Source organism: Sus scrofa, chromosome 1 (genome assembly GCF_000003025.6).
Source record: "Sus scrofa isolate TJ Tabasco breed Duroc chromosome 1, Sscrofa11.1, whole genome shotgun sequence".
Lineage (NCBI taxonomy): Eukaryota > Metazoa > Chordata > Mammalia > Artiodactyla > Suidae > Sus > Sus scrofa.
The window spans coordinates 1190983-1218747 of record NC_010443.5 but is presented as its reverse complement, the minus strand read 5'-3'; the positions used below and the strand labels follow the sequence as shown (position 1 = coordinate 1218747).

Here is a 27765-nt window from a genome sequence, read left to right as displayed (position 1 = left end):
TGGGCGAAGGACCTGGAATCGTCACTGCAGTCGTCCGGGTCGCAGCTGTGGTGCGGGGTGGATCCTCGGTCTGGGAACTTGTGCCCGCCGCGGCATGGCCGAAAGAGTGTGGTTGGAAGCGCTTCCAGGCATAGAAGAGGCGGTGTCTGTTTTTGTTCTCACATTGGCCCACGTGGCTGCATTTTCCTGCGCGGGTGGGATGTCAGGTCACAGGCATGCCCTGCAGGCCCGAGTGAGAAGCAGGCATGCACATCTTTCCCACACTTGTTCTGCCCTTACCCGAACTCCTCCGCGGGAACCCCGCTTCCTGAGTCAGGCTCGTGATTGTTTAGCGTCGGGTGATGAGGACAGAACAGGAGCGGGACTCAGCTCTCTGTTTAGCAGGTTTCCAAGGCAGCATCTGGCCGCACATGCAGTTTGGGGAGATTCATGCTTATTGTCGCCGTCATGACAGACCCCCGTTCCTCCCAGGCAGCAGTTCCAGACTTTCTACTTTATAAACATGAAGTGGAATAATGTTCCCAGAATCTTAAACACATCTTCATTTGAATTTTGCAAATGACGGGAGGCTCTTTGACACCCGGTTGATTAATGGTTGATGGAGATAGTTAGTATTTGGTGACTCAGGAACATGAGAAGGAACATTTTGTATTAATATCCCACCCGGTAGCCGGTAGCCGGCGCTTCCTTAATGAGATGCGGCTCCCAAATTGTTTTTAGCCTCACGCAGGAGTAGGGCGGATTTCTCACAAGATCCTTGCATCGGAGAGGGCTCACTTGCTATTTCTGACAGTTTGTGGGTGAGACGTGGTTTTCAAAGCTACAAAAGCAGGCACAGAAATGACCACGCACCCCTTACCCTCTTGCTCTGCTGCCTGCTGGGTCTGAAGGCGCTCCTGTGCTACGCAGTGGGTAAGATGGTCCAGGCCTCTTCACTGGAGGTTTAAAACCAGGGACCATCTGCTGTGTAAAACCGTGCACTGACTTGCACTTCCGAGCCAGGACCTCGGCTCCCCTGGTTTATTTCGTCTTGCTGGTGTTGGCCTCCTGTCCAGCCGCCGTGATGATCTTGAATCATGATTTTAACCTCCTTGTCTCCAGCCCGTTACCGTCTATCCGCATTCGCCTGTGCTCTCCTTGTCTCCAGCCCGTTACCGTCTATCCGCATTCGCCTGTGCTCTCCTTGTCTCCAGCCCGTTACCGTCTATCCGCATTCGCCTGTGCTTTCCAAGTGCGACATGAGACGTGAATGCCTTTGATCCGCGTCTTTGCAAAGGCTCCCCGAAAGTCAGGACGCCAAAGATGGGATCCTGCCGTCCTTCCTCCCGCAGCTCCCAGAGGTGCCGCTGGTCCGTGGACCTCACATCTGGCTGCCGAAGTCTTTGGACCGGATGCCCATCCAGTGACCTCTGTCACCTGAGGAGTCGTCACAGGTGGCCCAGGACGAAGCCCAGAAGCTCTGGACCATTTAGATCCGTACCTCTGGTAGCAGAGGGGCTTACTCCCTCGCTTTTATGCAAAACGTGTTAGAAACCAGGCCACTCCAGCTCAAGAATGGGAGTTAAATTACCGCTGTTCTTCTTCTTTGAGTAACTTTGCTTTCTGTTTCTTCTACCCAGAATAAGCAGCGGTGGATGCTCTGGAGAATAAACGTTGGGAAACTTGCTGTGTTTTGAGAAGGCTGTGAGCATTGGGAAATGCATGTATATATAATCTTTCAATATTTAAAACCTTCAGAAACCATATCAGGCATCCCTTCTCTCCAGAGATTTAAAGTGTGTTTCTCCTCTTGCTTCATTTCTGGGACAAACCTGTGCAACTCAGACATTATGGGATGATGAGCCTTTTCATGGCTGAGTAATATTCCATTGTAGACATAAACCACCTCTTTATCCAGTCCTCTCTTGATGGATCCTTAGGTTGCTTCCACGTCTTAGCTGTTGTAAATGGGGCTGCTATGAATTTGGGGATGCATGTATCTTTTCAAATGAGTGTTTTCGTGTCTTTGGGTAAATACCCAAAGCAGCGTTGCTGGAACATCTGGTGGTCCCATTTTTAATTTTTTGAGGTGTCTGTGCACTATTTCTGTAGCAGCTCTACCAGTTTACAAGGAATCGTCATTTTAGGACGATTGAGAATGCGTGGTTCTGAGACACAGGCCTGTAGCTGAACCAGCAGGTTCGGGTTTGCCGCTGGTTCCCAAGAGTTGGCTACTCGACCAAAAACTGGCAGACCTTTGAGCTCCAGGAAGGTGGGGCGGGGTTCTTCAAGGAAGGCATGGCATTTGCACCTGCCCACATCACAGAGGTGGACGTGGGCCGCCTCGGACTCTGCTTGGACTCCAGGCCTGGCAGGGACAGGTGCCTGCTGGGGGCATCTCTCCTGGTCCCTTCGCCTCCTTAAGGCAAGCGTGTGGCTCTCCATCAGGTCCTAAGCACATTGCAGCCCAACTTTATGGATATTTGACTTGGGGTCTTTCCTGCCCACTTTTCAGATGCTGATGTGAGAGTGACATGGGGGCACAGCCTCCCCCAGCCCCAAGGGCTTGTAAATGAAGATGGGCCAGGAAGGCAGGTGGACCCCCTGCAGGGAGGGGCCCCTTGAGGGCTTTTATTCCAGCTTTTGGAGGCGTTTCCCTCGGGCGTAGGTGGTGGTCAGACTCCCTGATGGAAGTAACCCTGCCCTGGGCGGCGTCCAGGCGGGGCGGTGACCACATCGCTCAGAGGGCCTGTCGTCTGGCTGGCAGGGCTGACGGCGCCGAGCACGCTGCGGGGCAGTGCCTGGGGGGACCTGCGCTTCTGGGCGAGGGCAGCGCCTTGGCCCAGCCCGGTGCACCAGCCGCCCTTTCAGCCCCGTCCCAGCCCTCAGTGTGGCCGTGCCCCTGCCCCGCCCGCGTTTCGTTTTATAAACTTCCTTTCCATCTGTGTTTGGTGTTAAAACATGCATATGTGCGCGCGCGCACACACACAGACACACACACACACACACACACACACACACCCACCCCATGTCTATCTCCAGTTGTGGTGACAGTGCGTGCTCGTCAGTTTAAGGCAACTTTGAAAACACGTATCTTGGCATAGAATCTATGCAGAGTGCCCACGGGTTTAGCAGATGGTTGTTGGTGAGATTTGCAGAGGCTTTTGCTTCAGATCATTCCAGGAGGGGTGTGAGAAGGCTGTGTGCCCTCCTGGGAAAGCGGGTTTACATAGAAGAGACACTTGGCAGTGAACCCTAGACATGTGGTCCTGCCCGGGCGGGCTCCCGACGCTTAGGCGCCTGCGTCCGACCAGGAATCTTGGCTGAATTTGTCAGCGAATGAGGTCGCGTGGCCCCCAAGCAGCCACACCACCCGCAGGGAGCCTGACCAGCTCTGCTCCCTCGAGGGGGAGCGACAGGCCCCCGCCCCGCCAGTTTCTGACCAGGACGAGTGGAGCCTGTGGGCCTGACATGCGGATACTCACGGAGCCACAGACTCAGCCCCAAGAGAAACGGGGCTGCCTTCGAAGGAAACTAGGAAGCACCTGTGACAAAAACAAAAGTATGAACACAGGCCTCTTTTGATTTTGTGTTCGTTCCCAAGAGCCTCGTCAAACCTGGACACCTCACTTTGCCTGGACCGCGGCTTTAGACGTGCCTGTTGGCTTAGACGTGAGTTAAGTCTGTTTTTTAATGTCTCTCGAGGTGGGGGCGCCCCAGTCGCACCCTCTCTTGTTGTCAGGAGCTTGGAAGGAGGTCCCGGGCAGACGCAGTTGGAGGGAGGCCCGGAGGGAGCCTCGGGGTCGGGCAGGAGGGCGGCGGGAGTCCCGTGGCCCCTGCCCTCCTCACCCGCCTCCTGGCTGAAACGCCGCCGCGAGAGGTGACACGTGCTGGGGAGTGGATGGGGCTGGGCACCTGGCGGGCTCTGCCCTGGTCTGGGTCTCTAACCTCAGAGGGACTTCCAAGTCCGGAGGGTTGGCTTGTCATTGATGTTGCTGCTCGTGACTCCAAGAGCAGAGTTCCAAGTTTAGGCCAAGAAGTGACAAGAGGACGAAACCAGCTCTTTTTGAAGAGGGGAGGACTCCTCTCGGGGTGCTGTGTTCCACCCACTAGGTCTGAGCAGGACCCGCCGGACCTGGGTCCCAGGGCTCGGCGCCCTGCCCTGGAGACATCTCGGAGGCGGGCGTTCCAGCCCAGAGCTCTTGTTCAGATTCAGCCCCAGGGTCTGGTCGTGCGCAGCAGGTTGTCACCTGCGTGCACAGTCTTGGCTTCCGGCGGCGGGGCCAGGTGCAGGAAAAGGAAATCAAAACGCTGCTTGAGGGGCTTCAGCATGTGCCCGGCCCTCCTGCTTCTGCGAGACCAGCCGTCGGTGATTTGCCCCAATTCTGCGGAGAATGTAAGTGCATCCACCCCAGGGAAGGAAGAGACGCCCCACTGTGGCCGCTGCTTCCTGCTGGGTTTGCTGGTGAAGGTGAGTCCTCACCTTCGCATCGGGAACTGACTGAAATCGGGCTTTGTTCCGAGGTGGAGACCTTCTAGCAAATGCCCAGGTGGCTCCAGTCCCTAATTCCTGCCTGACCCCGGGGTCTGCGGGCCCTTAACTAACGCGGCAGCTCGGGAGGGCATTTCCTCCAAGGTGGGGTCTCTTCCACCTCTGTCCGTCCTGTTTTAAATGCACCCAAATCGTGAGGTGACAGAGGTTGCAGAGCCGGTCCGGGTCCCTGCTCTTTGGGGTGCCGGGGGCCCCCTGGAAACGTGGGCGGGGGCTGCCCGGACTCAGGACCACTTCCCTCTGCTTTGTTCCGTGTGGGGGGCGCTGAGGAAGTGGGGTTTGCGTGCATTCAGGTAACTCCAGCCCCAGGTGGCCCTGGAGCCTGGCTGTCGCGCACTGGCCCCACCGGCCTCCCGTTCTCTCCAGATCCTCATGGACCGTCCCGCAGTTTTGTTGCTGCTGCTGTTACGTGGCTCCTGGCTCCCCTGAGGGTTTCCACCCCATTCCCACAGCCGCTTCCCCGGTGGGGGGTGCTGGGGCCGGCCGGCCGGGAGGGAGGGAGGAGAGCGGGGGCCAAGGCCAGAGCGCAGGCCGCACCTGCCATGCCACCCGCGCCGATGGGCAGTTGGAAGGCAGCACCCATCACCCTGCCCTGAACTTCATGGGAGGGTCGTGACAACAACTGGTCACTGTTGATATTTTAAGAGTTTGTGACGTGTAACTGACTTGAGGTCACGTCAAGGCCATGGGTGCTCTGAAACGTGACTCTCACACACGTCGAGGGGTATCTCATTCTTTAGGACGGAGGCGAGGGCGTGTACAGGTTTGTGCTTTCAGACCAGACGGGCTGTCGGATGGTTGTCAGGCCCGTGTGCTCTCTGGAATCCCTCCCGAAGGACACCAGCGAGGCCGGTGGTGGAGCAAACCGTCGAAAGGAAAAGCCGATGAGCCGGGAGTCTGGAAAGAGGTTTCTCTGTGGGAAGGAAAAAGCGTTCCTTAAATTACAGCCCGTGGGGACAGGGAAGAAAGCTGCCAGCCTGTGTCTGACACCCGGGCCGAGCCCAGTCCCCGCCGGTTGTCGGCTGTGCGCTTGGCCCTGTCTCAGGCCGCTGGCTCTTTCGTCCAAGTCCGGCCGGGCAGACGCTGGGCTGTGGCATGCAGGGCACTGTGCCCCGCATTGTCGTCCCATGGAGCTCCTGGAACAGAGGCCTTCCCGCACCTCCCAGGTCCCCTGTGCCCGGCCAGTTCCTTGTCCAGCAGATGTCACCAAAGTCCCGCTGGTCTCTGCAGGTGCGGCGGCCAAGGCTGCGGGTGCCGAGGGTGGTGCTGCTGGCTGTTACCGCCCGGCTGGAATGGGAGGCGTCCTGTGATTGTTTTTGTCACCCTGGAGCCCTTGGTAATTAGCACCTGCACCTGCAGTGGTGGCCGTGGCTTAGTTCCCACAGGAAGGTGGCCCGTTGTCTTCTGGAACATTCCTAGGAACATGCACCTGCACTGCGCGGTCCCTTGGTGGCAGGCTGGGCAGTCAGTCCTCAAACGCACAGGCACAAATACGGGAAGCAATGGTTCCATACACAGCACAGGTCACAGCTTTCCTTCAGGTTTCACACAAACACACGGTGCTGGGCACAGTGGCCACGGGTTTTGGGGGACGTTGGGATGCCGAGTGTCACCGGCGTGGCAGTGGCGCCTCCGGACTTGGGAGCCTCATCTCTGGGTGAAGACACGTTCTCTCCCCTCGTGGCTCCGTGTCCCTTTGCTGGGCTGGGCGGACCTGCCCCTCGTGCTGGAGTGAGGACGGCTCCCTGGGCGGGGAGGTGGCCCAGCCTCTCGGAGACGCTCAGGAGGCGCGTTCCTCCTCCCGAGGCTGGAAGGTGGTCCGCCTGTACCTTTCAGGGGCAGCTGGGCAACATCTGACGAGTTTTGCTAAGGAGGACTTCCGAGCGACCGTGGCTGTTCGGCTGTTCTGGGCGACAGTGAGGAGCCTGCAGCCGGGGAGTCAGGGACCCTTGAAACCGTCCTTGTGGTCCTGACGCAGCCACACATGCAGACCAAACACCCCATTAAAAGGGGACGCATCAGAGTTCCCATCCCGGCCCAGCAGGGTAAGGCCCTGACTGGTGTCCATGAGCGTGCGGGTTTGATCCCTGCCCTCACTCAGTGGGTTAAGGTTCTGGCGTCGCCTCAGGATGCGGTGTAGGTCACAGACGTGGCTCGGATCTGGTGTTCGACCCCTGTGCCGCAGATGTGGCTCTACAAAGAAAGAACAGTGGACACGTGTCCTCAGACACGTCCTGTCCTTCCACTGGCACTGTGACAGTCGCCAGCTTGGGAGACCCGCAGAGAATCCGTGCCCCCACAGAGGCGGCGTCGGGCACCATGGCCGAGCTCCTTTCTCGTCACCGGCACGTTCGAGAGCTCCTCGAAGATGAAGACGTGCTTTGCACCAAACGTGTGGTCAGTAAGTCGTTGTGACATGAGCGTTTGGATGGCACGATACTGCCCTTGAGAGACGTAGGGAGACTCGGGACCAGGCGCAGTGTCTGAGACGAACACTGGCAGCGAACACGGCAGCTGTTCCCTGCTTCGCTGCACGCGCTGTTCCCGTGACGCCCGCGACGGGGGTCCAGCCAAGGGCGCCGAGCGTCTGACCATCACAGCCGGGACCCTCCGGCGCCCAATGGGCGAGAGGGGGCTTCTCCCGCCCCCCCCCCACCTTCTCCATAGGAATAATTCCCCGTTCCCTTTAGGCGTTGGCAGAAATCAAACTCTGATTTCACTGCCGCGTTATTAAATGTTAAGTGATTCAAGCAGGACGACAAGCCCGTGAACCTATTTGTTTAGAATAACGCGAAGTATGTTGAGAATACAAAAATAAATATGTACAATATATAAATACAGAGAAGTCAAGGCGTTCCCGTTGTGGCTCCGTGGAAACGAAGCTGACTAGGATCCGTGAGGACACAGGTTTGATCCCTGGCCTGGCTCAGTGGGTTGAGGATCTGGGGTTACTGTGGCTGTGGTGTAGGCCAGTGGCTACAACTCTGATTAGACCCCTACCCTGGGAACCTCCATGTGCTGCAAGTGTAGCCCTAAGAAAAGACAAAAAAAGAGGAAAGAAAAACTGGACTTCACACGCAAGAGTCGTGGTGCAGTATTTAATCTTAAGATGGGCAGGTTTGGTGCTTTTTCTTCAGGGCCTTTGTTGGGAGCGAGTTTTACTCATCGTCTCGCAGGTAGACTCTAAAACAGGGATGGATGAGGGCCTCGGAAAAAGGGTCCAGGAGCCGAGCCCGGGCGCAGGGGTCTCCAGGTTCCAACAGGCCTCTCTCCACCGGACCCGCGGTCCCCGGGCCGAGGGGGTTTATGAGGTGCAGTTGGGGTGCCTTTCCTGAGCTGCAGGTCCTCAAATAACGTGCCTACGGAGACTTTTCTCATGAGCTCTGGTGAACATGAGCTCTGGTGAACGTGTTAACGTATAAACTGCATATAAAGGTAAAACTTAAGAAAAGGCACTTATTAACCTTGGGGACCTATGACGATTCCTGAGAAAGAGCGCCTTAGGACGGCAGGAAGGCTCTGTGTGAAGACTTGGCGAGAACGTCGGGGCTGAGTCCAAGCCCGGGAGGGCTGAGAGCATCCCCTGCCCTGGCCGCTTCCAGAGGCCCCGTCCCCCGCGGTGGCCCTTTCCTGGGGCGCTGTGCCCTCGGCCTCCCGGCTGCCTTTGCGCCGCCTTCTCGCATCTCTGGGCCTCAGCGTGGGCTCCCTGGGGCCCTGCGGACCCTCTGAGATGCCCAGGGCGGGGTCTGTGACCCTCCGAGAACGTGATCGCTTGGCTCCCGGAATCTTCCTAGGCTGCGATTTCCCTCCAGATAAAGTCCAGCTCCTCCCCAGGCTCCCGGGCTTCCTCGCGGCCCCCAGGGAAGCGGGCCTGCCGGACCCAGGGCCTCTGCACACGCTTTTCCTCCCACCTCTTCCAGGGGGCGCGCCGCCCTTCAGGGCCTGGGCATCAGTGGGAGATGTTAGGATCAGCCGTCACTGCCCATCCCAGGAAGGAACAGGGCGCTGGTCCGTTTGCGGCACGGTGACCTCGGCCTGGCAGACTCTCAACGGATAACCACCTGCTGGGTGTGATTCAGGGCCCGCCCCTGCCCCAGCCCCGGGGAGCCTCAGGCTTTGCCCCCGGGCCTCGGTTTACTCCTCCCTCCCTCCCTGTTCGCTTCCTTCCTTTCTTCCTTCCTTCCACCTGGCTCCCAGGTTGCCCCGTGGGGATAGGAGGTACCAGTTACAGAGGTTTGCACAAACTCCAGGTGCGGGGACCCCCTCTGTGAACCCGGGGCTCCGGGTGGGACGGGTGGACCCCACGGCCTGAGACGTGCTTGTTGAGCCTGGGTAAGGAAAGCCGGTGAGTGAGCCCCCGTGTTAACAGGAGAACTTGGACTTGAAGGAGCTGTGTTTGCGCCGCGTGGCGTCGCGGGGTCGCAGAGGGAGTTGGTGGAGGCGGACCTCACGCTCAGCCACGCGCGGCCCGGCGCGTGGCCACACGCGTGCCCGGGCTGGAGCCTCTCGGCGCGTCTCCTTCTGGGTCCCAGGTGCCCTTGACTTAGCGGCGCAGCTTGCGCCCCTCCTGTCTCGTCCCCCGGGATCGCGGCGCTTCACGCTGTGAGGATCACAGCTTCCCTGCCCGTTTCCGTAAACGGTCAGCCGCGTGGACGGTTTGTTTGATGTCTGGCTCTCCCCCATCTGCACCAGGAGACAAACCCGCTTTCCCTGCAGGCGGGGCCCGCGGTGGGCAGGCCCTGGTACCCACAGGGAGGGGGCCCCGCTCACAGCCTTCCTGCGTTCAGCGCCTACTTTCAGGGAAAAGGTAAAAAGAAGTTACAGATGGCTTGGCTGCTTGTATGCAGTTGGACTATTTTACTCCAAGGGACGGGCGGAAAATCCTGGTGCCCAGGTTCACCCAGAGGGACCCTCAAGATGTGTCAGTTTTCAGGCGAGAGTGGGTTTGTTCCACTGCAGAGACAATTGACAGCGCCTTGGCTCAGGATTCCGGGGAACAGTTGTAACCTGAAGCGTTTCTCACGAGCCTTGAAAGTGGAAAGCTGTGGGTGGGTCTCATTGCTGATCCACACTCTGCAGGTAAACGTTTTCCCGCCCTGGGGAAGTAGCGTAAAACTAGACCTCCCTGGGAATTTCTCTGACGAATGCTTCAAACTTTGGGAGAAGGCCTGGTCTTTCGTGGGTGTTTAAAATCCTTGGGAGAAAAGTTGTTCTGGCTTTATTATCATAACGCTTTGATCTTCAGGGATTAGATGTTGCAAGAAGTTTCAGTCTTTCCTAGTTTCTCTCTCTGTTTCTTTTCACTGACGACACGACACAGGGCTTTGGGAATGTCTAATTTTCCCAATAAAGTTTTGACCAAATCCAGAAAAATACAGCTCTTCCAAGCTTCTGCTCAGCCATGGGCCAAGGAGAGTGGATGTCTGCATCCCGCTCCTGCATCTCCTCCTGCATCCCCTCCTGCATCCCCTCCTGAATCCCCTCCTGCATCTCCTCTTGCATCCCGCTCCTGCATCCCCCTTCTTGCATCCCCCTCCTGCATCCCCTCCTGCAGCCCCCTCCTGCATCCCCGCCTGCAGCCCCCTCCTGCTTCCCCCTGCATCCTTCCTCCTTATACCTAACTCCCCTATCCACCTGCCTCCTGACGCCTCTTCACTGAGTCCTAAGATGCCAGGCCTGAGTTCTTTGACAGACGTGTGACACATATGTGGTCAGCATTTGGAGAAATTGGTTCTCCATTGCTTGACTTCCAGATCTGAGGAGTTGAAACTGTAAATAGAGAAGTATATACTTACCATAGAGTGACTATTTGTGCAGGTGCAAACACGCACACAGAGGCAGCCCCTCAGAAGAATTTGAAAAAGTCAGAAGAAGGTGTTATTTTATTTTCCATTTCATTTGATTTCTCATCTATATTAATTTTCTATACATTTGAAATAATAAAGCCAGATGAAGATTTTAAGCTACTTGCTGTTAAATGCTTTAAAGCTAGATTAATTCGTGTCTTTGTTCTGGGCAGTTTTCACCCCATCAGGCCACCTGGCCAGCCAGTTGGACCCCCCCCCACCCCCGACCTCCCTGCCCAGTGCCCCACGTTTCTCACCTGCTGGCAGTGCTCAGACCGCAGTTAGGTGCACATGTTGGCCAGCATGGGTCCAAAGCTGTGGACTGTCATCCTTTGGTGGCTTATCTCGATATTGGACAAGGAAACCGCCACCCTCCTACTGGCCTTTTTCTGGTCCTGGGTTTCCTTTGGGGTTGATCCCGAGTGTGTCAGGTGACAGGAAGGAAGGGGACAGTGGCTTTGTTACAAAGGGGAGTTTCGGGATGTGGTCGAGGTCACAGCTGTGAAAATGGCCATCTGTATCTGAAAGAAAAGGGAAAAAAAGTTGGATTGAGTCAGTTTGCTGAAATCACTGACGTCTCTACAAATAACTTTTGTTTTTTAAAACAAGCACGCTTCATAGACAGTTCAGGACACATTCATTTTAAAGGACAAGTCAAATAATTTGCAAGGAAGGCACCACGCACGAACCAGGCTCCCTGGGGGCGAGTGGCGCCTGGCGTCTGGGGACCCAGCAGCCTGTGGGCTCATTGCTGACAAGCAGCTGGCAGAGAGGACGGGCGTCTGGGACGGGCGGCCGGCTTCCCGGGGACCAGACCAGGACCAGACCCTTGCTGTTTGCACAGAAATCTAACAGGATGCCAAGGATTTTCCTTGGCGTCTGAAGATAAATGAAATCAACGAAGCATCCTCGAGCCAAGCTGGGTGCTTTATTTTGCCACGGATTTGTAAATACATTGTTGCAGTGGTTCTGCTTCTGCTCTGAGGAGAGTCAGGTCTGCGCTCCCGGAATTGGCTGTCGGGTCTCCGTGGAAGCCGCGGCAGGTCCTGCTGTGGGGCTGGCCCTGCGCTGCGCACCGGCCCCCACCCAAGGCCTCTGAGCTCTGCCCCGTGTGCAGCAGGGGCAAGCTTGTGGGTGGAACTGTCCCTAAAGAAACAGTGACTTGGTGTCACGGAGCCTGTGGCTGTGGTTTCAAGGACACACGAAGTACAGGAGCTTCCAGCGGCAGAGGTGGTGCAGGCAGCGTGGGGGTTGGGGCCAGGGTCCCCTGGGGCTCGGTGTCCCTGGGGGGGAAGAGCTCGGTGTCCCTGGGCGGGGGACTGGCTGAGACTGGTGGGGGCTGCGGGGACACGAGACCTGGTCCACGGGCAGTGCTCATTGTCCAAGGTCATCACTCAATGTCCAAGGTCATCGCCGAGGCCGGAGGGAGAGAGTGCAGGGAGACGGAGGGCTCGCTCTGCCCTGGGGGGCGCGTCCCTTTTCCCTGCAGCCCCGTGGGTCCCTTGCAACGTGGTGACAAAACACTGATTTCCTGGTTCTCCTGTCACCTCTCGTCAGTGCCAAAGCCTTTCCTGGGCTGAGCATCTATTCTTCCCTGTGGTCTCCTCCCGGTTTTACAGACGAGGTACCGGGATGAACACGCCTGGGACTTTCTTGCTCGCCTCGCAAGGAGCCCTCCGAGGGCCGCTGAATCGAGCGGCCCTCGGGAGCTGAGGGAGAGAGAAGACATGGCCGAGGGCCTCTCCCTCCGTCCTCGGCCCCTGGCACAGGGGCTCTTTTCCCGGGAGCTTCGCGGAGGACGCTGTGCCGTCCACGCCGTGTCACGCGTATTTGTAGGTGACGCTGCTGTTCCTGTCTCGTCACGGTCCTCTAGCGGCCTCACTTCTCAAGGCTCAAGGTACGCAGAGTCGAGCGAGGCAAGGACCTTGACCCTGCCAGCCTGGGGTGGCTCCCAGACCTGTGCTGGGTCCCAGCAAGTGTTTCCGTCGGCAGGTGACTTCACGTGTGGTTCCATCCAGAGTGCTGCGCCCACAGAGCACAGGGTGGGGACCCGAGGCGGCTCTCTCTCTGCCCCTCAGCCTTTCTTCTCTTGACTCGGATGGAGTTCAGGGTCTTTGCAAATAACCACGAAAAGCATTCCTTGTTTCTGGACTGAAGGGCCCCTGCGCTGTGAAGCACAATCCTTGGCAGAAAGATCTGTGCATTTCAGTCTGTCATTTTTGCCGCAATAACAAATATCATAGCAGGATGGATTTGGTATTTCTTGTTTGAGACGTAGATTAAACTTTACGTTCACCGATTTTTGCATTGACGTGTCCTAAAGCTTTTAGATGCTGTTAGTCTTGTGTTTCCTGATGGATGCATATCATTTTCTAATTGAACATCTTGTGTTGTTTTAACCTCACCAGGGGTGGGGCGATATGACTAAATCACCTGCAGGAAATAACGTGGGCCTCGCCCCCCCGAAGTCACAGCTCGCCACATGCCAGGGTAACCCTCCTCTCGGCGCTTCGGGCCTGAGCGGAGTTGAGTCGGCCCAGCCTTTTCCTGACTCAGCACCTCCCCATCCCTCCCTGGGCCTCCTGATGCCGACAGGGGTGTGGGACTCCGCAGGGGCAGCTTCCGCGGGCACCGGGCCGCTGTGCCCCGACCGCGTCCCCGCCAGGCAGTGCTCCCTGGGCCTGGCGCCAGGCACCTGCTTGCTGTTCTCTGTTCCTCTTTGTGCCGGGGCGAGCTGCTCCCTGGGACAAAGGTGCTGCCCGGCCTCGGGGCTGGCGTGGGCGGGGCCGCGGGAGGTCCCCTGGGTCCACCCATCCCAGATCTTGCGTTTCCTCCCAGGCGATACTTAATGAGGTCAGTATTTTGTTCGTGAAAAGTCACGTTCTCCCAAAGGTCTGGGGGTTGTCCGCGTAGACCGTTCTCACTTTTTCAGTTATATTCAAAGGGGTGGGGGGATAACACAGCCCTTGATCCCCCCTCAACTTCCATCACCCCCCCCTCGCTGCTTAGGGATCCGCAGGTGTTTTCTGCTGTGTGCATCTAAGGAGGGGGAAGCCGTGTAAACAGATGCCTGCGACAGGCAGCGAGCCTGTGCCTAAGAGTGACAGAAGCTCAGGCATCAGAAGGAGGAGCAGGCGAGCCAGAGGCCAGCGACGTCAGCGCTGGTCCTTGTCCACACGGCGAGATTCCCCCACTTCTCAGAGTCCAGGGAGGACTGGCCCGCTGCCTGGCTCCACCTTGTCGCCTGAACGCATCGGGTGCAGGGGGTAGTTCCGAGCCTCCTACGAGGATGATGAAGTGGCATCTCGTGGGCAGAGTGTACTGTTAGCTTCGTGTCAACTCACTGGCAGAACCCCTCCCAGGCCCCGCTGCCAGCTCTGCGCCCTGCCCGTCTCCAGCCCCGCGAGCCTGGGTGCTTCTTGGCCTCAGGGGCCCCACGTGTGGCTGCCTCCTGGGTGGCAGCTTTGGGGACCAATGAGATGACAATGCGTGAGTCTCTTGGTCTGATGTGGTGGTTGACTGCGTCTTAGAGGTTGTCACTTCCAGTGGCTGTGGGTTCAAATCAACACGTATGTACGGCAACACGCTTGCACGTGTTCAGGTGGCAGCGGACTCGACCCTGAGCCGGCCTTCCTCTCCGGAGCCCGTGTCCTCTGTGAGTTCTGGGAAATAGGAAAAGACGTCTCGACTTTCTTTTTTTCAGGTTGTCCCGGTGCCAAAAAGAATGAGTTTCTGACGAGTGTGTTGGACGCGCTGTCCACGGACATGGTCCACGCCGTCTCCGACCCCTCCTCCCCGGGCAGGTGCGCAGGGAGCCGGGACGAGGCCCTGGGTCCAGGGCCGGTGGGGAGGCTGCAAGGCAGAGGCCAGCCTGGTCAGCTTAGCGGACCCGGCAGGGCCTGGAGGAGAGGGTCCCCCCCTGACACGAGGTCCCTTGCTGGCTCGGAAGGAGATGCCACCAACCTGGTGAGGATGCCCCCTCATGGCACGGGGCCTTGAGATCTTCCCAGGTTCCCTCAGGTGGTGGAGATGGCAGCGGTGGGAGGGGAGGAGAGGGGCCCTGGTCCCGAGAGCTTCCCACTTTGCAGTTGCGTTTTAGAGCCATTGCCTGCATTTTAAATACTTACAAAGGTGCGATTTGAAATGCTCAGATTTCTTTAGAGTGAAATATCTGTAACACATAAAGCTTTGCTCCTCAGCCACTTTCACGTCTGCCGTTCAGGGCTGATCACGCCATTCACTCCGCTCAGAATCTGATTCCTGAAGCTCGGGGACCCTGCTCGAGCGCCTGGGTCTGAGGCTCGGAGCTTGGCTTCTAGAGAGACCGTGACTGAATCCCCCAGGCGTCCCCGCCCCAGGCTTGAACGGCGTCCCAAGTTCACTGTGCCATCAGCAATTCTGAAGCCAGCTTGAACACATTTTGCCAGAGCTCTTTTTCTAAGTTATTTTTTCTTTAAAGTCGTGAGGCTGGGGCCTCTGGACCAAGAGGGCAGCCAGCAGCCTCCCGCTGGGCTGGGAAGGCGGGGCCTGGGGACCCTGACCCACCGACGGGGCGGGAGAGGCAGCCGGGCGCCGGGCGCCTGACCCCTGTGTGTCTTCCAGGCTCTCGGAACCCGACCCCAGCCACACGCTGGAGGAGCGGGTGGTGCACTGGTACTTCAAGCTGCTGGACAAAAACTCCAGCGGGGACGTCGGCAAAAAGGAGATCAAGCCCTTCAAGAGATTCCTGCGGAAGAAGTCCAAGCCCAAGAAGTGCGTGAAGAGGTTCGTGGAGTACTGCGACGTGAACGACGACAAGTCCCTCTCCATCCAGGAGCTGACGGGCTGCCTGGGCGCCACCAAGGAGGAGGGCAGAGCCGACTCGCGGAAGCGGCACAGTAAGAGCCTCGCCCCTCGCTTCGCACGTGCGCGTGTCTGCCCTCGAGGCCGCGGGCTGGCCCTCCAGAGCAGATTGTCCCTGCTGTCCAAGGGGGGGGAGCTACCGCGTGTCCCGGTCCCCTGTCCTAGAGACGCTGGCAGAGACCGTCCGTCAGAGGGCGGCCGGGAGGAAAGGCAGGAGCGAGCGGTGTCTGAGGACGAGGCTTCCTGTCCCGTCCGGGGGCTGCCTCCCCAGGGGTTGCTTCCGGCGCTGAGATGCAGACACTCGGGCCCGGGTGTGGCAGCTCAGTAATCCCTGTTTGCAAACCAGCCGCTTCCGTGGTGGAAAGTGTGTCGTCTCAGCGGAGTATGTGTCTTCACGGGCCCCAGACCCCCTCCGCGGGCGCGGGCCCGGCTGAGCCTCGGGCCGGCCACCGCTGGGGCTCCCGCCTCGGACCCGGTGGGGGCTGGGTGGAGTTTGCAGAGGCCTCTCCCCTCGCTGCTGTTTTATGAGTCTCATACTCTGTTAGCAAACTGGCAGCACATTTGAAAACCAGGGCAAGTTGGAGGGTAGATTCTGGAACACCACTGGCTGGCCTTTGGGTCTCTCTGCATGTGCAGCTCTGCTGGGACGCGGGGCCCCGGCCCCCGGCCTGGACTAGGGCTTTGGGGAGGCAGCGGCCACCTCTGCTGCATGAGCTTCTGTGTCCCCAGCACTTGTCACGTTAGTCATTCAGCCGACCCGGCCCCGGCTCGGTCTGGGTAACTGAGGGGCTCTCGCTACTGGCTCCGTGTGAGTCCATCCTGAAGGAGTTCAGTTTATTTTCAGGGTCTCTGACGCTCACGGTGCTCCGCGCTCCCCTGATGTCTGGCCTGGTGACAGTGACAGAAACACACAGCCGCCCACTTTGTACCTCATTGGGCGACGATGGCCCTTCCTAGGAGAGCACGGGTCCCACCCCCGCTCGCTTGGGGGGCCCTTGCCGCCCCTGATGGGGGTCAGTCACAGAAGCCCCTCCTCGGGGAGACGTGGGCAGCGGTGGCTGCGCTGCTGGGGTCTGTAGCAGGGGGAGGGGCTGGCCTTCCACTGGAGCAGGGGTCGGGGCCGGGGGCTGGGGCCAGCGCGTCCGCACCCAGGAACGGCGTCTCCGGACCAGCCCCTCGGGGCCCCCGACCCTGTCCCATCCTGCCTTATGGTCCCCACGATCCTTTGCCTCCCAGCCAGGCCGGGGGCGAGGTTATCCTCATTCTTACTTGCAGACGAGAAACCCACGAGCACCATGGGGGTGGCAAAGCCTGCCCCCCACCCCCCGGGCACATAGCGGGCCCGCCCTGGCCAGCTGCCCAAGGGCACAGTCCGAGCAGCCACAGTCCCCGGCTGTACCATCTGCCGGCGCCTCTCCCTCCAGTGAGGCTGGCCTGGGACACCAGCTTTCCAGGCAGTGGCCCCCGCTCTCCTTTGTGGGGGCTCAGGGTCACCTCCTGCTGGCCTCAGGGGATACGTGGGCCTGGACGGCCGCCCTCACTTGTCCCGTGCTTTTCTCCTGTGGGTCCCGGGAGATGTGTGACCCACGGCAGGTGCAGGCAGAGATCCTGGCAGGCCGGCCCCTCGGGGGCCAAGGGAGCCAAGGAGGAGCTGGGGCCGGACGGCTGGAGGCTGGGGGACGAGGGCCCCTCCACTGGGGCCCTGCTGAGTCCTGGTGGGGGGGCGGGGGACTTTCACTCAGCGCCTCAGTTCAGCCCCTGCTGGATTGGTGCTGTGTCACCCTGCACCCGCCACGGGGGCCCTTCCTCGTGGTGGAGGCCAGTCTGGGGTTCCAGAAAGAGTCCAGTCTTGTGGTTTTATTGAGCAAGTCGTGTGCAGGCGCTGCAGGGTGTGGAAGCCGCTCTTTGTCTTGTCATCGTCACCCCTTTCAGGGCGGCCCAGGCCGGTCGGTCGTCTGCAAGGACCCTGCTCTCCGTGAGCCCTGGGAGCCCGCCGTCAGCCTCGGGCTTGAGGTCATGCAGGACACCCCTCGCCGGGGGCACAGTCCCATCTACGCGTTTCTCAGATGCCGGCGAAGGCAGTAAACGGCAGGCTTGACGAGGGGAGGCGGTGGCCAAGGCCTTGGCGGGTTCGCCTGTCGAGGAGGTGGCCCCGGAGCCGCGAAGCTTTCGCGGTCGTCCCTGAGCACCAGAGAAACGACTGTCGCCTGCAGACGCCGCCACCCGCCCCGACCTTCGCTTCCGCAGAGCAGTCGGCGCTCGCCCTCCCCCGCGTGGCTCAGGGACTCTGGCCGGGTCCTTTCCAGGAGGGTCAGCCCCCGAGCCTGTGTGTGCTTTTGACACCAGCCGGAGCCGTGTAGCCTGTGCTGAGCTCCGCGGGGGCCCACCGTGCTCCCGGGTGGGTTCTGGGCTGCAGCAGGAGGCCCAGTGCCGGTGCCACTCTGCGGCCTCCTGCAGGACGTCTGCTTCTGCGGGTGGCGGAGTGTCCTGATCTGTCCAGGAGTTACTCTGTCCTCAGGATGAAGTTATGTGTTCGCTCAAGCACAGCGTGGAGCATCCGCGATGAATCGTTTCCCAGTTAGTGGGAAGGAGGAGAAGGGCCCCGACCCCGCGTGGTCAAGGCTCAGGGCCGAGCAGGCTGCTGCCCGCGCTCGGGAGGGAGTTCCGAGCCCGCGGGCCGGGGGAGGTGCCGTGAGTGATGGAGCAGCCAGCGGGAGGGAGGGATGTTCCCACGCGGTGACAAGCACAGGGACACCACTGCTTCAGGCCTCTGGGAGCTTCCCCTTGCCAGGTCTCAGCACCTCTGGGTCAGAGCCCGAGGCCTGAGCTGCAGCTGTGTGACACCCGCAGGATGGCCTTGGGGGGGGGAACCCCCGTCGGAAAAGCCGCGGGTCCAGGAGTCCATCAGCCGAGGCTGCCCCGGTGGAGGAAACAAGATGGGAAGCTGGTCTTCCTGGAGATGCCGACGGTCAGCTGGCTCTGCTCTGGGGAGGACACGGCAGGGCCCACGGCCTCCCGACCACTGAGGCCTGGGGAGCTCAAGTGAAGCCCGCACGTCCAGAGCCACGTTCCCAGACACCTACGCTTGGTTGTAACCCAAGTGATCTGAAAACACCACCTCCCTGGGACACAGGCCTTGGACCTGAGTTGGTTCAAGTGCCTCATAGGCTTCTAAGTTCTGCTGTTTCCTGATCCGGTGTATTGACCAAAAACTCGAGACCGTGCTATCGAGAAGGTGGCTTCTTGCTCAGAAAACGGGGCCAGCCCAGCACGCGGGGCCCAGGGGAGCACAGGCCACTCAGGAGCTGCAGGTGCGTGGGCTCAGGGCGCAGGGCTGCCCCCGCTGGTGTCCCTGGTCCTGGGGACCGGGGCAGGGTTAGTGGCCCTGAGTGTGGGAGCCCAGGGAAGGAGCGCCGGTTTAGAAGCAGGTTCCTGCGCGCCGTTAGCCATCCCGGGAACTGGCTCACCCCCCGGGGGGGTGGGGGGCAGGAAGACTCCCAAGTCCAAGCATCAGATACAGAAAATTAATGTGCGATTCAAGAGGACTGGCCCGTGGACTGGCTTCAGCTGGCAGGTGGACCAAGTACCCGGATCGGGGGCAGCTGCGCCCTCGTGGGGACCCGGAGAGGGCGGGGCGCATACCTGTGACCCGGAAGAGGGGCGAATGCTTGTCGTTCACCACCATCTCTTGATGTCATCGTCATTTGTCAGAAATGTTTAAGTCACTGCAGAATCCGGAGTCATCTGCTGCCTGTGCCTCTGAGTAAACCGAGTTGTCTGAATTTTAATGCCTCATCAGGAACCAAGAAGTGAGCACATGACCCCTCTCCTCCCCCAAACGAGCTCAATGTGATAAAAGAGGCATTTGGGTCAAAAACGAGCATTGGGAATTTGGATACGTAATTAGTTAAATTTTGCAACCCCCTTTTTTCCCTGCAGAATTTCTCAGTTTTTTCCAATTGTTATTTTTTCAGTTTTATTGTCATTTATTTTTTCCTATGCTGTGTAATTTGGAACAGGGAAAAGTCAGAAAAACCTGAACAATCAGGCGGGTTTCGTTGGGACATTCTGAATATCCAAGCTGTTACTAGGTTTTTTTTGGGCTTTTTTGTCTTTTGTCTTTTCAGGGCTGCACCCACGGCATATGGAGGTTCCCAGGCTAGGGGTCAAATTGGAGCTGCAGCTGCCAGCCTACAGCACAGCCACAGCAATGCCAGATCCTTAACCCACTGAGCGAAGCCAGGGATCGAACCTGAAACCTCATGGTTCCTAGTCCGATTCGTTTCCGCTGCGCCACAACGGGAACTCCTGTTACTAGTTTTTTGTTTGTTTCCTTTGTTTTTGCTCACTACTTAGCAATGCATTTTTATTCTAAAAAAATGAGAAATCAAATAAAGAATATAAATGATGTGTGACCTTTTATTCTGAGACAAAATTAGACCAGATCTATAGCTTTCCAAAAAAATTTCTATGCATATGTACATCCACATGCATGGACTATAGTTCTCACTATATACGGGATCATGATGTATATATTAATAACACTTATTTTAAGCAATTATATAAGATTTTGCCTTTAAAATTTTGCAACTAAAACATTATTGAGCACTTGATCTTAATTTTCACTATTACAAAAAAATGCAAAAAAGAAAAAAAATCTCTTAAAACTATCGAGAAATAACAGAGCCTAGAAAAAGACATTTCTGAAGAATACAGAAAAAAAAAAATCACAAAAGATTACATCACGCCCTCATGACTCTCCAAAGTGACCTTGCACAGAAAATCAGCAATTGGGAAATGTTCATCTTGACCAAGTTATCCTTTTTTAAATATAAATCCTTAACAACCAGGTTTATTCATTTATTTCTTTTTGGCTGCACCTGTGGCACGTGGAAGTTCCGAGCCAGGAATCAAACCTGCACAGCAGCTGAGACTGCGCCGCAGCAATGACAGCCCGGGTCCTCAACCCTCTGAACCACAGGGGGGACTCCTTAATAAATTATCTCTCTGAGCCAAATTGCCGTGCTGCTGTGTTCGCTCAGGCAGGTTGCCTGACGGCCAGATTGCCGCTTGCCGTCACCTGGCAGCAGTCAGTGCTGTTTGCTGCTGCTGACTTCAGCTCCTCCCTTGCTGAGCCGTGTCCACTCCTTTTCTGCCCGAAACGCATGTTGATTGTGTGGCACGGCTGCATGTTCATTTTGATGATGTGCATTCTGTTCCGTGAAAATTAAAGAACAGTTTGTTACTTTTCTGCCCTTCATGTATTTTAATGGAGCTTTTCCCTCCTCTGTCCTGAGTCGAATATTCTTTTCATGAAGGAAATCTGTATTCTTTTCATCTCTATGGCCAAGTTCTAAACACCTACAAATGTTAACTTTTCTTGCCGTCACTTTACGTTCACCTGTTGCAACCTCCCATGACCAATAGATTGAGTTTTACCGCAAAAGAAATCAAGAAAAATTTGCAATTATTAATAGCCTGGTTGGTTTAGAATAGCTTCAGAGTATCAGCTGAGTATTCTTCAAATTTGACCCAACAGCCCCAAAGCCCACTTTTCCCGGAAAGCAGGCATTTCGGGCAAAGCCGAGGGGAGAGCGGCCGCAGCAGCAGTAGGTATCAAGTACTCGTTTCATTCAAACCCACAGCTGAGAGAAAGTGTCCGTTTAGCTCCTACTTATTTACCGTTTTGGCAGTTTGCTTCATACATTTGTCTTTCGGCTTTTCACGCTCTGTTCCTGCCAGCTTTCCTGCAGCTTTGAAAGTAGACGCTTTGAAGAAGAGCTTGGAAAGTGGATTAATTCTGCCGTTGCTCTTTTTCATGAAATGGGTGGACATCCACAAATAGTCAAGGACCTCCTGTTGGGGCTCAGTGGGTTAAGAACCTGACTGTTAGTATCCTTGAGGATGTGGGGCCCATCCCTGGCCTCACCCAGTGGGATCCAGCATTGCTGCAAGTAGGTCACAGATGCAGCTTGGATCCCGTGGCTGTGGCTGTGGCGTAGGCTGGCGGCTGCACCTCCGAATGGACCCCTCACTCGGGAACTTCCGTATGCCGCAGGTGCAGCCCTAAAAAGAAGAAAAAGAATTAAGCAAGGTGCTCAGGACCGGGCTCACTGCCCTCCTTCCACCGACTCATTCGGAGGATACCGGTCAGTCGCTTCCTGCTCTAACCATTGGCGAAATCACAGAAACAAAGCAGATGAAGCGCGCGTCTTCTCGAGCGGGTCCTTTGTTTTAATGCGGAAGCGAGAAGTGAGATAAGAGAGGCAGGTCCCTGGTGTGATGGGTGATGCGTGCTGGGGCGTGGGGGGCGCTGGAATTTTTAGCGGAGGCGTGAGGCGGGCAGGGTGTTTGCACAGGTGACAACCAGGTCCCGCCCGGAAGGAGGCGTGCAGAGCTGAGCAGGGCTGGGGAACAGTGATTTGGAGCCAAACCAGTTAAATGATTCTCATGATTTAAATATAAACCCAAAAGGTTTCAAAGAACCAGACTCCCAGCTGCCTGCGTCCCTCCCCGGGACAGTCTGAGAGACACGGGACGGTCCCCACAGCTGGCGAACGGCCTTTGGGACTTTGGGTTCAACGGACTCGTCTCCCACAGCTGGACGAGAGCTTTGGTCTGGCTGGGGATTCTTGGAGTCCTGACTTGGACGGTCCACTGTTTATCAGCCACGCTCAGCACGCGCGTACCCACATTTCCTCGTGGGAGCGAGTCTGCCCGTTGATGACATGTTCCTAAGGTGATCGGGCTCTTTTCCTGGAAAGTTGTACTGAACCTTTTGCTAACGGAAGAGCATGTGGTTTCTAATCCCTTTTTTGTTTTTTGTTTTTTCTCTGCCAGCCCCTAGAGGAAATGCTGAAAGCGCTTCTAATAGACAGGTGCGTAAGTCTGTGTCCTAGCCTTCGGCATTTGCTGGTCCAGTTGGAGGCCATAAAACTGGCGGATCTGTGGATTTGGAAAGGGAAGTACCTCCCAAGAAAAGAAGCGGCTTATCGTGTCTACACCCGCAGGGCCCCGAGGGCCACGGCCGTATACGGTTCTCTCAGACCCCCCAACTTGCCGAGGCATCCGTTTCAAGATTTTGCCCAAATTACTTTTTTTTTACTACCTGAAGTTTCAGTTTTTTTTATTTTAAGAAAAATTTCTGAGTGCCCTTGTTTGTATATGTAAGAATAAGCTTCTCTTGGGTTTGGATTTGGCCTTTCCTGCTCGCTTGGTCTTGATGAGATTGCAGGGCAGGTGCGTCTTCCTTGAATCCGGGAGCCTCCTGGGCCACGTGGCCGTCCCGGAAGGGATCCTCGGCTCCTGCGTGGGCGCTTGTAAGTGTGATTCTGAAGCTGTGCCTCTGACCAGCGTGTGCCACGGCCTCTCCAGAGTCTGCAAAACCTTCCAGAAGATAAACAGGGGCCCTCGCTTTCGCTGTGCCCCGAGGCCAGGGCCGCGTCCTCCCTTCTTGCGACCACTCGGCCTTTTACTGTGGATTGTGTCCTCCCCTGTGCGGTGTCAGGGCCGCCTTCCCTGAGCAAAGCCCGCATCTGCTGTGGCTTTTATGTGGCGACTCCAGTGCCCACCGTGGATGTAATTAAAACCTTGTCATTGGGATCGAGGTGTGAGGGTCGGTCTTCCAGGTTTAGCAGTGGTTGCGGTTTCACCTTTGTAAATCCCACTGCGCATGACGCACTCGCCCAGGCCGACCCAAAAGCAGTGCCTCGGGCTGAGCACCAGAGGCCTCCACGGGGCTGTTTTCCTAAGAGAACAGCGATGCCCCCGGGGTGCTGCCCCGGTGTGAATAAAGGCAGGGAAGACACAGGTCGCCTCTTCAGCTTTTCCCAGTCAAGGAGTCCGGCCTTTTCCTGTGTCTGTTATTGCAAACTGGGGGCCAGGAAGCCGTCTTGCTGGGGTGGGGCCCACAGGGCTTCCTTTGCAGGATGCGAGGCCCCAGCCCCAAGGCTTTCAGCCTCCGCGTGCCAAGGACGGGGAATAGGGTCAGGATGGACCGGAGGGTGCAGGAAGCTACTGTGTCACAAGAAGTGTGCTTTCTCCGGCCTTCCCCGGTCTCCCTCACGGTGCTGGGGTGATCAGCGCCGCCCCATCCAGCTGACGCTGACGTGGGTTGACCTGGTGGCACCACCTTCTCCTGACGCAGAGCTGACCTGCTTTAGCCACTGGCAGGATATGGGGATGGCTTATCTTCGTCCACAGCTACTTAAACAGAACGTCGCGTAGCCAAACGCAGGGGAGAACGGCCTCTCTTCTTGCCACCTGGTCACGTGGTATCAGGGAGGAAAAGCCAACCCAGGAGCCTCTCAAGTGTTAAAGGTGTAATTATTTTAAATAGATGAACTTGTATGGGTCAGAATGGTCCACGTGGAAAAATAACCCCGGACCGTTGTACGTTGCTTCTCCTTTTCGTCCTGTGTTGCTTTTCCTTGGCCGACTCAGGACTCCAGGAATTCAGGGAACAAACTTTCCAAGCTGTCTTTCTTAGGGAGGCGGAGGAGCACATGGAAAGGATGGGTAGAAAACATTTAAAAAACAGCGGTGTCTTTAGCCCATCCGAGGCTTACATTAGATTATGCAAAGTATTTTTGCGTAATAAACCCATGGTCCTTGGAGATGCTGCAGGGTGGTTCATACACGGGGTCCGTTTACAACGTTTGAGATAATCGCAGAGTTTCTCCGCGGATCTCTTTGCTGACACTTCAGACCGTTGAGCGGGAGGAAGGGTCTGGAAAGTTCTTACCGTTTGAAAAATTAATTCTTCCGCCCCCAATAAAGCATTTTTCTTTCCACGTTCATTTAAAAGTATGTCTGTTTCCCTGGCCGTTTCCAGCTGGGTTTATGTCGCGCCTTCGTCTTCAGAGCTGCGCGAGGTCGGCGTCTCACCGCTTCTCTCTCGTCTCTTTTCAGCCGAGGAAACACGGATAAATGGCGCGTGCACGGCAGATGCTCGACCCTCGGCCGACTCCCTCACCAAAAAGCAATTAAAAAAGCAAAACCAAACACATAGTATTTGCACTTTGTACTTTAACTGTAAATTCACTTTGTAGAATTGAGATATTTAAACAGACTGCGTTAATCTGTGAACATGGAAGGGCTGTGGCTTCAGAAAACGAGTCACATACAATGTATGTGTCTTCTGCGACCTTCCCGGTCTGTGGTTGCTGGGGGTCTGTTTGGAAAGGATGCGAGCTCACTTTCTTCCTCCGCCACGTGGTGACGTGGCCGAGACCTCCCGCCCTGCCCACCTCCTGACCGCGCCGGCCCTAAGGGCCCCGCCAGCCCGGCACCGGGGGCTGCTGTCCTGGCAGCGTGGCTGAATCTGAGTTGGAAGCTTCGTGGCTGTGTACAAGTGTGTAACCCGCGGCGATTCGCATCGTGCGGGTCACAGGGGCATGGGTGGGCTTGTTTCTTGGGCTTTTGTCTTGGTCGTGTTGCGCCCCGCAGAGACCTCGCTGGCACGGGGAGTCGCCCACCCGGTAAAGCCGTCTTTGCAGGGAGCAAAGAATAGTTGCCAAACTGTTTTTGGTGCGCGTGCTTTTCCATTCCAGCTTCTGTTTGAATTTTTCCTTCTTGGGCTCAGACTATTCATGCAATAAACGCTAGAGAATTATTGCTGAGGCAGCTGAAGGAAAGGGGCCCGTCGTTCCGAAAAGCCAGTTTAATCATGACCTGAGCAAGCCGGCTACACAGGCTTGTCAGCCCGGCTCTTTCTCGTACACCTGGCCTCCCCCCAGCCCCCGAGGTCCCGCCCCGGGGCCACTGCAAGGTGAAATTATCACCTGAACTCATTAGGAACCGTCTCCTTGAGGGGGATGCGGCCAGGAGAAGCTGGGTTTGTGGGTTGGTCTTGGCAGCCCAGACCAAGTGCTGTGGGGCCAGGCCTTCTCTCTGTCCTCCCTGATGCCGCGAGGCTGCAAGGGCAACGGGCCAAGGGCAAACCTGTCTGAGGGGGGCTGGGGGCTGGTAAGGAACTGAATGCCTGACTGAGCTGCAGGACTGGCCCCCACCTCCGGGAGCGCGCCCCCTGGCCCCACAGAGCGTCTGGGGGCAGCCCCGGAGCTGGGGTGACATTCTGAGGCTGCCTCCGTTCTGGCTTCTGGTTGAGAAAAATCTTCATGGCCCCAGATCCCCCAACATGTGTCCTGTCAAATGATCTCCGTGAATTTGCATGAAGACGTTTTATGAGGCTGCTGCTTTAAACTGTGCAGAAGTAAAAAGGAAATTTTGGAGCCACGAAACCAGCTCAAGTGTGTGTCATCAATAAGAAACAGGATCCTAAATTTATTGGATAATCTTTTATATTTCTGAACTTTGATTTTTAATCTTTTTTCTTAGATTGAAATAAAATATGCTATCAAGACTATACTTCGCCTCTTGCTTTGTTCTGAGTCTGAGGGTGTTTGCTGTTGGGAGGCAGGCGAGCAGGGACCTGGCTCGGCCCCCTGGCCGTGGGACGGGGACGAATTACCTGGCCTTGGGGGGCCTCAGTCTCCTGCTTTGTCAACGGGGTGGCAGGCATGCCGCCCTGGGCGACAGTTACATGTGTTGGTGTGTGTTTGGAAGTGTTCGTCCTTGTGATGGGGCAGCCTTCACTCACCAGGTACCGAGCGCTGGGAGGACTGCCTGTCCTGCCAGGTGCTCTGTGAACACAGAAGGGGCCGAAAGTGTGCTTGCCCTGAGCGACGGCTGTCCACACGCCACAGCCCGGGAAACCCTCGCCCTCTCCAGCCCCAGGGTCCCGACCTCGGTGAGCCCTCGGTGCATCTCACTTGGAGCGTGGCAGTAGCCGCGGCTTCTCTCCGCTTTCTGCGTAGTTGACACCGGCGCCGCGTGGGTGGAAGGCGCCAGCCCCAAGGCTTGCCGTGCACCAACCGTGGAGCGATTGCCAGTGGTCCCCGTACGTTTAGAGACCATCCTTCATCTCCCACAGATACCAAAAAAGGGCTTCTTTCCTGGCGATGAGAGCTTTTGGCAGCTGCTTTCTTAGTAATTTTCAAATACACCCAGCAGCAGCATCAACTACGGTGGGTGAAGGTGTGGGCCCTGCAGGTCTCGACTGTCAGCTCCCGGAGTCTGTACTCTTTCCTGGTGAGTCCCCCCCGCCCCCCGCCCTTCTTCCCTCCCTTCGGGAAAGTGTGATCTTTGTAAGACGCAGCCTTTGCATCCCAGTGTCCTGGGGACGTGGGGGGAGGAAGCTGGCGGGAATCACGGCTGGAGGGCGGGTGGCACCGGGCTGCTGCGGAGCAGGTGGGGGACGGCGGGGTGTCCAGGGAGACGGAGCGCAAACAAAGGCCGGCCCGTGGGAGGGACGAAGCAGAGCCGGGGGGCAGCGGGCCAGCACTGGGGCTGGAGCAGATGGTTCTTGTTGCGAAGGATTAAGATTTCAAATCTAAAACAGACATCGCTCCCCTTATGTACCTGGTGCAGCCGCTTCTCGTGATGGATGCTCCCCTCCCGGAACCCCCCCTTGCCCCTTCTCATGCTTAACAGCGCTCTCTTGCGTCCCTGGCCAACGTCTCCAAGGCAGAGCTCACTTAGAGTTCCACCGGCCAGCTCATTCATCACACGCACGAATGTCACGTCCAGAATGGTCTTGGGTTATCAAGGCGAAGGGTGTCAGCATTCTCGTAATCCCTGTGCAGAAACGACAGACGTGAACGCCCACACGGACCCCAAGTCGCGGAGGACAGAGGTCCTCCAGCAAGAGAGAAAGGAGGCCGCTGGGGCTGAGCTCTGGGCCTGGGGGCTGGTGACCGCCCGGGGTGGCGGGAACGTGAAGAGGGTGACGAGAGTGAGGGCAGCACTGAGGATGCTGGTGACGATGAGGGCGCCGCTGCTGCTGCTGGTGGAGGTGGAGGTGCTGGGGTGCTGGGGGGTTTCTCCCCATTACCGCATACTGCTACATAGGCTAAAATTTGTAAAGTCTTTTTGACGAATTCGCTGTTTAGTCGTTTTTGGTATTTCTTTGATCTGAAAAGCTGGTTTAACTCTCTTCTGCTGCAAAGTTATGAATGAGCCTCCTGAAAGCTCCATGGCCTAAAGCCACCCTTTCTTCTTGTCACGCCTCTGTGTTGGCTGGCTTGGCTGGGCTTGGCCGGACCTGCCTGCAGCCTCACACCTGGCCCAGGAGGAGTCAGCCACTGGGGGGGTGTCTCTCCGTGGCTGTAGCTGAAGCACAGGATGGCACACCCATCTGCACAAGCACACTTCAAGCTGCAGCCTGCCGCCTGTCTGCTCACACCTGCTGACCTGCCCAGGGCCACCTGCTCACACCTACTGACCGTCCCAGGGCCCCCTGCTCACACCTACTGACCACCCCAGGGCCCTGGGCATGTCATGGGCAGGGAGCACACACTGCCCCCAGAGGCCCTGGCAGCTATGGACACAGGTGCTCCTGAGAGATGGCAATGACCAGAGCCACCATCCAGCCCACAGGTGCATCCTGCACCTCCAGACAGAGAAGCTCCACGACAGGTGGGGCAGCTGGATGAGAAGGAGGGGCGCTGTCTGCACTGCCTGGGACGCAGGGGGAGCCCCAGCCGT

The 27765-nt window shown here is 57.3% G+C and overlaps 1 protein-coding gene across 3 annotated transcripts in view; it reads left to right on the top strand.

The window, feature by feature from the left end:
- The window catches only part of SMOC2 (SPARC related modular calcium binding 2), a 139577-nt gene extending 113992 nt beyond the window's left edge, over positions 1-25585 (top strand). For 2 of the 3 annotated variants that reach the window (XM_021085691.1, XM_021085700.1), the window contains exons 10-13: positions 14081-14180; positions 14980-15254; positions 22060-22097; positions 24130-25585. In XM_021085691.1, coding sequence (XP_020941350.1) covers positions 14081-14180; positions 14980-15254; positions 22060-22097; positions 24130-24147 — 431 coding nt within the window. In that variant the 3' untranslated portion in view covers positions 24148-25585. Of the gene's footprint in view, positions 1-14080; positions 14181-14979; positions 15255-21277; positions 22028-22059; positions 22098-24129 lie in introns of those variants that run through there. The other variant, XM_021085688.1, reaches the window with a different exon arrangement.